Genomic DNA, 12,188 nt, shown 5'->3' with positions numbered 1-12,188 from the left:
AATAAACTCCTCCACATTCCCAACCATAGGACAAAGAATAAATCACCAAGGAAATTAGAAAATGCTTTATTTAAAATATTTAATAATCTCAATATATGCAGAAAAAACTAAAAAAAAGAAAACACTATCCATGATAAAGAACGTCTATGAAAGAAACCTATAGCTAAAATGATACTGAAATGGTGAAAAATGAATGATTTCTCCTTCAGATTGGGAGAAAAAATGGTATGTCTGCTCTCAAAACATCTATGAACTTTATATTGGAGGTCCTACCCAGTACAATAAGACAAATACAAGAAATAAAATGCACACTGATTGGAAATACAATACTCATGTCTTTATCAGTATAAAATATCAATTGTATTTCTATGTACCAGCAATAAACAAATGGAAATTAAGATTTTAAAACTTAAACAATAGCATTAAAAAATTAAATTCTTAATTCCCAGTGGAATTCTTAATTGCCAGTTCAGTAAATTGAACCTTGGTCAAGAGTCCCTGTTCCTTTTATTACCTGGCCCTCACAGGCCCCACTCTAATGGAAGGGGAGCATGAAGATGCCTTAGGTTTCTGGATATCAGTATCAGTCAGACCCTGTGTCCAACAGTTCTAAAAACCGTTGAGTATCCCTCTCTCCCTAGTGTAAGTTACTCAAGTAAATGGCTGCAGTCTCCTTTGGAGAAGGAGCAGTGTAATTATTTTTAGAAATACTTCCCATGATATTGCAGAAGGCCCCAGCCTCCTCTTTATTCAGTGAGTTCTGGGCCTGAAAGCTGGTTTGGGTTTGGAAATGGGCAGGGGGTCCTGACTTACTATTGAGGCAGCTATCCTCCCCTCCTGATCACTCATCTTGGACTTTTGCTCATGATACAAGCTGATGGTACCTAGTTGGTTGCCCATATATTTTGCCCCTAGGGATGCTACATTCTACTAATAACTTATCTTAACATATTACTATCTAATATATTAGATACTATCTTGTATCTCATTATCTACTATCTAATCTAACATCTAATACAATCTAATATCTAATCTAATATCTAATATATAATACGATCTAATATATTAGATACTAATATCTTACTATCTACTAATAACTTATCTTAATATCTTATTCTACTAATAACTTATCTTAATAACTCTGACAATCATCTCTGCTTCCCCCACCCTTGCTTGGCTGAATTCTTCTGGTTTCTGGCGGTAAGCGCTACATTAGGCCTTCCAGTGAGACTAGTTCAGTAATGGTCGCCCCTGCTGTCTGCTCTGGTCTCCAGAGCCACCAGCATTGAACCTATTAGTAACACACACTTTGGAGAATTGAGCCTGGGGGGGGGTCAGTATTTGGGGTGATGTCTGCTCAGATGCTTCCACCCTGAGTGTCAGGGTTGGTCATTTTCTAAAGCGTGGCCACTCTGATGACCAAGTCCTGGCCTGGAGCTTTCATTTCCCTTCAGCTGCAGGATGTAAAGAATTTCTCTGTATGCTTACCTGGGAGGCCTCCCAAGAGGGGCTGCTAAAGTATCTGTGATTACCGATTTGCTTATTTAACACTTAGTTCTTCTGTCTGTTGTTTATATATTTCCTCTCTCTCTCCCCCTCCCTCCATGTGGCTGTGTAGGTATCATAATCTGGAATATATATCTCTAAATGTTCTTAATAGGTCTTAGTCTTTTAATTGTTTAAGACAATTTTCATGCTAAAATAAAATTTGGGCTGATATTTTAAGTTGACAGCTTGGCTTTCTTTTCATTTACATTATGTATCTTATTTCTACACCTTATTCCAGCCATTCCATGTCCATCTTTGTAAATAATAGATTGAGATATAATTCATATAATACAGATTTCCCCCTTTAAAAATGCACAGTTCAGTGGCTTTTAGTATAATCAGAGTTGTGCAGACAACACCACTATAATTTTAGAATGTTTTCATCGCTCCAAAAAGAAACTCTACACCCATTAGCAGAACTGCCTATTTCCTCCTTCCCCCCAACCTCTAGCAAGCACAACCTACATAAGATGCACATATTCTGGACACTTCATAGAAATGGACTCATACAGTGTATGCTCTTTGCGACTGGCTTCTTTACCTTAGCATAATGTTCTCAAGGTTCATCCATACTGTGCATGTAATCAGTGTTTCATTTCTTTTTATGGCCCAATAATATTCCTTTACCCATTTAGCAGGCTTGTTTCCACTTTTTGGCTATTATGAATAGTGGTGCTATAAACATTTGTGTCCAACTTTTTGCATGGACACATTTCCATTTCTTTTGGGTGTATTTTTTTAGGAGTGGAACTGCTGGGTCAAATGGTAACTATGTTTCACATTAGAGGAACTGCCAAATTGTTTAACCAAAGTGGCAGCTCCATTTGTATCCTTTTGATTTAATGATGATACTTGTAGAGAAAAAGTTACTATTTGTTTGTTTTAAAATTGAATCAGTTTCAAAAAAGAGAGAGAGGGAAGCAACCCATGAAAGACTCTTGACTATAGAGAACAAACTGAGGGCTGATGGAGGGAGGTGAGAGGGGGATGGGCTAGATGGGGGGGAGATTAAGGACGGTACCTGTTGTGATGAGCACTGGGTGTGATAAGTGATCAGTCACTCAATTCTACACCTGAAACCAGTATGACATTATATGTTAACTAACTTGAATTTAAATAAAAACTTGAAATAAGAAAAAAGAAACTATAAAACAAACTGAAATCAGTTTCTATCTTTTAAATGAGAGGGAGTTTAACTCATATTATTATAATTATTGTTAAAGTTCGATCAATTTTTTTGTTATTCAAATTTCTTTCTTTTGGTTTCCTTTGCTACCCTCTGTTGTAAAGAATATTCCTTTGCATATTTAAAGCTATGGATTTTATTATTTTTAAAAAAGATTTATTTATTTACTTCCAAGGAGAGAGAGAAAACAAACATGAGTGGGGGGTGCAGAGGGAGAGAATCTCCAGCAGACTCCCTGCTGAGCGTGGAGCCTGACTCGGGGCTCAATCCCACGACCCTGAGATTACGACCTGAACTGAAATGAAGAGTCGGATGCCCAACTGACTGAGCCACCGAGGCGTCCCTCTATGGATTTTATTATTACTCTGAGGCTTACTCCTAACACATTAAAATTATACTTATGTTTATTTTTCTCCATCACTTTTTAGACTTTGCTTCTGTTTTTTTCCTCAGACAATGCAGGTAATCATTCTCTCTCAGCTTTCTTTGAACTGCCACTTCCTCCCTTCCTATCTACTTTATGTTGGAATTGTCTAAAATTTTGTTCTGAATTTTTATATTAATACTTCTGAGAAGTGTTCTTTGCTTACTTTGGTTGCATTAAGTTTTACTAAATTATTTCATCACATCTAACTTCAATATCTCATATAATTCTCCTTAATCCATTTCTTGCAGTATTTACTCCTTAAGTCTCTTGTGTTAAACTTTTTCAGGCTTTGCATATCTGAGAATATGTTTAATTAGCTAAATATACAATGCTTTGAAGATAAGACATTTTTTCCTTTAATCAGTACTGCTGTTGAGAAATCTTGTGTTAAACTGTTCTTATAATCCTTTTGGCTTTTTCTCTCTGGAATTTCTTAGAATCTCCCTTTAATCTTAGATAGTCTTAAATCACAACAAATTGTTTCTTTGCTGAGAAACCGCAGGCCTGAGGCTCAGGTGCCCAGAGCCCGCCTTAGAATGAGGCTAGAGTAGGAGAACCCAGAAATCATCCCTGCTCCCACTGTGAGCCTTACACCAAGTAACAACAACAGCCATCTATCTCCAGGGGACGTGGGGGAGCACAGAGACTCTGAAGTCTGTGGCGCGCCGAAGGTAAATATAAGCAACAATAAAGCCAAGTCCTGGTCCAGACAGACTCAATTCTCCCCACTATTAACTCAACAATCTGGCAGAAGAAAAGGTGTAACCGTTTCCAGGTATAAACTCAATACACCTGTCTCTCCTCTTCCTTTCCCCACAATCTCTGGCATTCAATAAAACATTATGAGACACAAAAATAAGCATGAAAAAGAGTCCTGTTGCCAAGATACGAAGCAGTCAATAGAACAGATCCAGACATGGCCCAGGTGTTGGGAATTTAAAACAGCCCTACAATCAAACTGTTAAACATCTGACATAAAATGAACAGAGAGAGAATTTCAGCAGACCACTGAGCACTATAAAAAGAGAGTCAAATGGAAATGCTAGAAATAGAAATCACAATGACAGAGATGAGAATTCTTCCAATGGGCTTATCCAATGGACTGCATGTGGCAAAGAATCAGTGACTTGGATTATAAATCAACAAAAGTTATTCAAACTGAAATACAAAGAAAGGACAAACAAAAAAATCCCACAAACCAAAAGAACAGAGCATCCTAGAACTGGGGGGCGGGGGGGGAGGGAGAGGAGGAATGACAAAATATCAATATAATACTTCTAGGTGTGAGTTTTTACTTTCCTAATCTATTTAATAGTCCAGGCTCCTATTCAATCTTAGGTCTTATATTTTCTCAAATTCTAGAACAACTTGGTAATTATTTCTTGAAATATTTCCTCCCTTCTATTTATTTTAAAAAATTTCTTTCTGGAGGTTCTGTTATATGGATGCTAAACTTTCAACTTTTATTCATCTTTCAACTAAATACACACCCTCACACAACATAAACATACACGTACGCATATATTATGTAAATGACTACTTCTAGTTAGTTCTGCTGAAGTGCACACAGGCACAGACGCGGTATTTCCTCTCTCTGGCGCCTCGTGCACTGTGACCTGGGAGAGCCCTTGAGCTGTGCTGTCATCCAGCTAACCATGTCAGCATTCAACCATTTACTGTGTTCCTTCTCCTAACTCCTCTTGCCTTGTTTCTAGTACTCCCACTTCCCTGGCTTATGCTTCTGATGAATTTAGAACTGTGCATCTGGAGGGGAAGTGGACACTCTTCCAGGCAGGAAAGTTGTGCGCTAACAACTTGTATCCACACTGACACTGCTCTTTTTCAAATGCAGTCTCTTTCTCTTAATACTTAGACTTTAAGACGCAAAGGGGATTGGCAGTGGGAAGAAATATGCCTGTAGCTGTTCCTTAACCTAGTCAGGCGTCACTGCCAACACGCTATGTTCTTGCAGCCTCTATCTAGCTGGGCTGTGGCGTGCTGACCCGCAAAGGGAAGGCCAATGGTCCGCTCAGAGCCGTGCGAAGGGGAGAGGCCCACGTAAATATTCTCCCAGCCATGGTATCCAGCTCTCTTCTGCTCAGGACTGCTGCTCCCCCAACTGGGACCTTAACCATTTGTCGTCCCAGGAATTTCTCACAATGTCTGTTAGTTTGATGGATCACAAACTGTGTTTTAGAGGCAGAGTTGGGAGCCTGTACTAATTACCCGTCTCGTTGGGAGCCCGACAAGAACCAGTGTCTGAAGGTAGGCGTCCTGAGTCCAGAGACTATGCTACACTATTTTCTGAATCTTTTGCTCTCACCTCACGCTACTTTCCACGTTTACACCTTTGCATGATTACAGTTTACACCTTGGGTTCTGGACACATCTTCCCCACTATTTCTACCTCTAAGAATCTTTAAAACACATCAAAAGCATTCTTCCCTAATAGAGACCCTCTTAGGATTCCTTATACTCATTTTTCTTGTGACACTTCAACATATGATATCACTTTACCTTATTGATGTGCTCCTTTATAAATGGTTTCTAGTTTGTTCCATGTGCATGTCTGCTGTTGGTCCCAACAGACTAAAAATTCCCAGTGTTCCTTCCTTTGTTTTCTTTTATAAAACTCAATAGAAGGTGATGAATATAATTGGCATTGATGAGCTGGGATACAAGACCACTAACATAAGGGGGAAAAACTCACATTTTCCAAAGCCTCCATTTTTACCCATGAAGTCAAAGAAAGCATCAAGAATTCTGCACAGAGTTATAACGATCGTTATGCCTTGGACAGGAAATGGCTGATATTTCTGATACTTCTTTATAAACTGTAGTCCATCTGCAACACTATTTTTCATCATGAATTCAAGACAACTCACTCCTGTTTGACTCATAATTTTAGAAGTTTTCAGAAGCCATGACTTCATATAAGGCTCCCATCCCAAATCAACAGGATCCTAACAATATAAAGCACAAGATAATTTTATGTAAATAAAGAAAAATAGTGTGTCCATCTTCTTTCTTACAGTCTCTTTACTTCACCACTGCCCCCGGCAAAATATGGTTCAGAATCATCATTCGTTAAAATGCAACTGATCAAAACAGCTTAAAGAATGACCTGTCTCAACCATAAGAGACTTTTCATCATAGGAGACAAACTGAGGGTTGCTGGAGGAGCGGGAGGTCGGGGGACGGGGTAGCTGGGTGATGGGCATGAAGGAAGGCATGTCATGGAATGAGCACTGATGAATCACTGACTCTACCTCTGAAGCCAATAATACATTATATACCAATTAATTGGATTTAAAAAAAAAAAAAGAATGACCCGTCTCTGAAACGATGTGTGGTTTGTGAGCAGTCTTACAAGACTAGAAGCAACTGGGGGATTGCGCGGAGCGGGGAGCGCTGAGGTTCTGCCTCCGTGATGACGGGAAAGGCAGCATGTAGCTTCGCCACGGTGAGCTAAACGGGTCAGAACACAGGGCTAGTCATGGCTGGTAATTAATGTCCTGGAGAGAAGAAACTTAGTCTTTGTGTCTTCCATCCCCCGCACCAGGGTACTGGGTTCCGCAAGGCCTGAGGGTCAGAGAGCACGAGCGAAAAGGCTTTGGGGCAGTCATTTCTCTCCTGGAGAAATAACCCATGCCCGCGGCCTGGCCTGCCTAGCGAGGGCCGCACTCGTTCGCCGCTGTGGGGAACACGGACCCTGCAGGTACGGAGCAGTAGGAATTACGCTCATACTCACTTCTGGGTTAGGAGGCTTCAGGGGACACAAAACTGAACCACTGCGATCACCCTGCTGAGTCCAGGGGCAATGACAGAACAATCATCAGAAATGCTGTAGATAATGACTAACAATACACTTTCTTTAAGAAATGTGTTTTTGGAAACTTACCATATAGACCATTGCGCATCGGCTGATAGTAGCAGGACTGGCTTGAGAGAGACAGTCCACTTCAAAAATCACTCGTATTTTATTAGTTAGGGCAATTCTCTCGCTGTTTGCCAGGCATAATGTTCTGGTATCATCCAGCACAGAGTTTAGATTTTCTACCCAGAACGTATCCACCGGACCATCTAAAATAATCCACTGCCAATCGTAGTCTGCAGAGAAAGATATTTTTAAGGTAACTGAGAATAATCTCAGTCTTCTTTTATTACAATCTTGCAAATTTTCTATTTCGTTTGGAAAATGATATCCTAGAAAACACTAGACCGAATATGTTTATATGCAGTCTCTAATATTTAATAAATAAAAATAACTATCCACAGTATATAGTTAGTAATTCTTGAAACATTGTTTCAATATTCTTAGATTACTGCATTGTATAATCAGCCCTTAGATTCTGGATAAGAGAAGATCCACGGATTTCTCTTTTCCATAATAATGTGGTTTGTGAGTTTCCCCTTCCACCTGGACACTGTGCGGATGTGCCGCCTCTGGGAAATAGGAAAGGGAAGCAGACGCCCTTCAAGGAAAGACTCAAAAAGATTTCAGGTAGCTCACACTGTGACCCCACTGATTCCTCTTTCAATTGCTACAGGCACCGCCCTGGCTCCACAGTTCTAGAAAACCCACTGGTCAAGCTAGGGGAGGAACGTGTGGGTCACTGTGGACATAGAAAATAGTGAGCCACCTGAAGGACATGAGAGCCCAGCAGAAGAGGGAGGACAGCCAGGATGTGGATGGTCGGACTGGCTGACATAGGTGCCTCGGGGCCTGTCTTCAAACCCTGGAAGGGAGCTTGCTGTGCTCAAGGACTATGCTCCCGAACCTGAACCCCAAGAAGGGACACACAACAATGGAGGACTTCTGGAAGCCTCTTTCAGCACGAATGTGTGGCTAGAGGGTCACCATGGGGCCGTGAAAGCACCGGTGGGGGTGGGGATGGGGCTCCAATAGCACCCTGCCCCCTCCTCTGGAGCAGAACCCCCCTCCCCCGCCCCGCACAGGCTCTCCATCCCCCGCACACACACAGCAGGTGTGCAACTGTTTTTAGAGGAGAATGCTTGGGTTGTAGTACTTGGCCTGGAAATACGCACACTGTCTCAAGTCCCACTTCAGAGGCGACATTAGTTAGGTTTCCACACAATGTCACTTCTAACTTGAATATCTACTTGGTTCTTGGGAGATATTAATGTTGCTTTAGAAACTGAAAGGGTTATATGAGACCTACCGCTTCTATAACAGAATTGTAGATGAACATACCATAGTATGTGGTAACAGTCCCCAAATTCTAAATAAACAAATTCAGAAAAAATACATAGGAAAAGAACAAAATATCATTAATCAAAATGTTTTTAAAGATAGTAATAAAGTTCATTTGGTTCAGTTTGTCTTCTCAGTTAATCAATCACTTTATTGAATCTAATAATAACACTTACCCTGACTTTCTGGAATGTTAACATCTTTCCCCTCCTCCTTCTCAAATATATTAACATCAGTATCTGCTGCATCAGAGAAATCAAGTTTGAAAACCTAAAATATGTAATCAATAATGTTAATTTGATCATACTTTCCAAGTCCAATGGACTATATGTCAATATGCTCTCTTGAGTATAAAAACGGGAAAGTCTTAATTATCTGGCGGACTTTATTATTTATCTCCTCAACAGGGTTGAGTCCCATATAATCAGCTGGTTAGCACTGGTTTTCTTTGCCCCCAAGAGTAGGGGAAGCCGACCAAACACTAGAGCAATGCTTTGGGCACAGAGTGGGCTCCACAGAGAGATCACACAGGAGTGAGCACCACGCTTTGGCCCAGGCCTTGTAACTCAGCAGATGGTAGCCAGCCACTTCCAATACTCAAGGCTCATCAGGGACAAGGCTATTTCCCATGATTATTTCTATTGCAAAAGTCTGCACTTCTCAGCCCTGTACCTAAGTCATTATGTTCTACTGCATTTCTTTCTCTAGATTCTTTTTTTAAATGTGGGATTATGGGTCAAATGTTCTCTGGATTTTAGTCTTTAATAAATTCTACTGGATTTCTTTTTGAAAGTTTGTGACAATAATACTCCCACCAATAAGATGTAGGAATGTTTGTTTCTCCACATCTTTCATTCACACCAAATGTTTCAGCTATTGACATTCTTATGTTGTGAAAACCTGATGAGAAAAAATGTGACGCCTATCATTGTTACAATTTTTATTTTTTGACTGATACTTAGGCTGAGCATTTTTCATATGTCGACAATTTTCATGTGTTCTATCAACGTCCTATTCATAGCCTTCCTCATCTCCCGAGCTGTTCCATCCTTTCTTATTCGCGCCTATTTCTTACAGCACCTCATCTACAGCAGGGACACTAACTCCTATAAGATGCTGTAAATATTTTCTTCCAGACTTTGGTTTGCTTTAACAAGAAGCTGTTTGTTGCAACTATTGAAAAAAACATTTTCTTATACTTACAGTCAAATAATTTTATCTTCTGTTTATGATTTTTGGGTTTTCCCAGTTTTAGTTAAGGTCTTCCTAATTCTAAAACTATGTCCCTAAATATTATTATGTTTTTATAATTTCATTTTTATATTTAGTTGGTTATTTCATCTGGAACTTTTTAACTTCCTTCCTTCCTTTCCTTTCTTTTTTAAATTTATTTGACAGAGAGAGAGAAAGAGTGAACAAGAGCAGGGAGAAGGAGCAGAGGGAGAGGGAGAAGCAAACTCCCTGCTGAGCAGAGACGCCAATGCAGAGGCTCGATCCCAGGACCCTGAGATCATGACCTGAGCTGAAGGCAGACGCTTAACCGACTGAGCCACCCAGGTGCCCCTAGAATTTTATTTCTGGGTAGGGAATGAGGTAAGGGTCTTTCTATGTTTTCACATCAGGAAATAGCAAACTATATAAACAGTGAATTCAGTAAGAAATGCTTTTCCTGCTGATTAGAAATATTACTTCAGTAGCATACTAAATTCCTATATATATCTGAATGTTTCTGGACTCCATCTGGTTCCATTTCTGTGTGAGTATGTTCCGGGGTTTTTATTCAGGTTTTTTTTTTATTAAAATGTTTTATTTATTTATTCATGAGAGTCAGAGAGAGAGAGAGAGAAAGAGGCAGAGGCAGAGGGAGAAGCAGGCTCCCCGCCTAGCAAGGAGCCCGATGCGGGACTTGATCCCAGGACCCTGGGATCATGACCTGAGCCGAAGGCAGATGCTTAACCATCTGAGCCACCCAGGCGCCCCTTTATTCAGGTTTTGAAAAGTACTATCTTTTTTTTTCTTTTCCTGAAATATACTCAAAACTCAACATTACATTAGTCTCAGGTATGCAATATAATGAATTCAATATTTGTGAAATGATCACCACAGTAAGTCTAGTTAACATCCGTCACCACACATAGGTAAATATTTTTTTCTTGTGGTGAGAACTCTGAAGACCCACTTTCTTACCAACGTTTGAATATACAATACAGTATTATTATTTTTTTAAGATTTTATGTATTTATTTGCGAGAGAGACAATGAGAGACAGAGAGCATGAGAGGGAGGAGGGTCAGAGGGAGAAGCAGACTCCCTGCTGAGCAGGGAGCCCGACGTGGGACTCGATCCCAGGACTCCAGGATCATGACCTGAGCCGAAGGCAGTCGCTTAACCAACTGAGCCACCCAGGCGCCCCACAATACAGTATTATTAGCTACGGTCACTGTATTATATTGTACCTCACTGTTTTGATTACAGTATGGATTTGTTCTAAAATTAATATAGAACATTTTAGAAATACAAAAGCACTACAGTTTTCTTCCCAGATTTTTTTTTGAACTCTTGGAACATTTATACTTCCTAATGAACTTTAAAGCCATTTTGATTTTTTTAAAAAGGGACTTTGCTTGGAAAGGCATTATATCTATATATAATTTGGTATAGATTGGCATTTTTAGGATGGAAGTCTTTCCATACAGGAATACAGTATCTCTTTCATTTATTCAATTTTTGCCAACTGTATAGGTATTCCTGCCTCCCTCCCTGCTACGCCCCCCATGACAAGTTCCTTTCTTTTACATTTATTCCAATATATTTTTTACAGATTTTTGCCACTGTTAGCAGAATTTTTCTTATTTCCATTTCTAACTGGTGACAGTTAGTATAAAGAATTTAATTACGGCCACTTTACTATATTCCTTCTCTATCAATTACTGAAAAAGATTCAATAAAATCTCACGCTAAATGTGATTTATCAATTTCTCTACAAAATTCTGTTGTTTTCTCTACACATTTTTACATTACGTCATAGGCACATAATAGTTCAGAACTGCACCAATAGTTCAGTGTGCACCAATAGCACACTGTTGTACCCCAATTTTACAATAATTCTTGACATCTGGCAGATCCAGATTCTTCCCCTTGTTTTTTTAATTCAGGAATATCAGGGACCTTGGTTCTTCTATACACATTTTAGAATCAGTTTGTCAAGGTCTTAAAAACTACTTTAGCTTTCTATTTCAAAACTTAATGCAAAGCTCCAGTAATCAAACGTGGCATTTGCATAAGGGTAGACAAAGATGAATGGAACAGAATTGAGAGTCTAGAAATAAATCCCTACATTTATGGATCAGTTGATTTTGACAAGTGTGACAAGCGTGACAAGACAATTCAACATGGGAAAGAACAGACTTTTCAACAAATAGTTCTGGAACAACTGGATATTCAGATGCAAAAGAATGAATTGGGATCCCTTCCTTATACTGAACACAAAAATCAACCCAAAATAGACCAAAGACCTAAATATAAAAGTGAGAACTATAAAACTCTTACAATAAAGCATAGAAGAAAGTCTTTTGACCTTGAATTATACAAAGCTTTCTTCAGATATGAAGAAACAAGTGACAAAGGAAAAAATAGATTGAACTTCATCAAGGTTAAAAACTTTAATGTTTCAAGATGGCGGAGGAGTAGGAGACCTGGATTTCGTCTCCTCTCAGGAATTCAGCTGGATAGGGATCAAACCATTCTGAACACCTACAAACTCAACAGGAGATCGAAGAAAGGAATAGCAACAACTCTCTGAACAGAAAAGCG

At 39.5% G+C, this 12,188-nt stretch overlaps 1 protein-coding gene across 1 annotated transcript in view; it reads right to left on the bottom strand.

Annotated features, from left to right (window-relative positions):
• The window catches only part of DNAH14 (dynein axonemal heavy chain 14), a 305,056-nt gene that overhangs the window by 138,855 nt on the left and 154,013 nt on the right, over positions 1–12,188 (bottom strand). Inside the window, exons 37-39 of the mRNA XM_081823173.1 lie at positions 8,553–8,646; positions 7,063–7,271; positions 5,872–6,124 (exon numbers count right to left, since the gene is read on the bottom strand). Of these exons, the coding sequence (XP_081679299.1) occupies positions 5,872–6,124; positions 7,063–7,271; positions 8,553–8,646 (556 nt within the window). The remainder of the gene's footprint in view (positions 1–5,871; positions 6,125–7,062; positions 7,272–8,552; positions 8,647–12,188) is intronic.

This window comes from Leptonychotes weddellii, chromosome 6 (assembly GCF_054177405.1).
Source record: "Leptonychotes weddellii isolate Sample4059 chromosome 6, ASM5417740v2, whole genome shotgun sequence".
In the NCBI taxonomy this organism is placed as follows: domain Eukaryota; kingdom Metazoa; phylum Chordata; class Mammalia; order Carnivora; family Phocidae; genus Leptonychotes; species Leptonychotes weddellii.
This window is presented reverse-complemented; position numbering and strand designations above follow the sequence as displayed.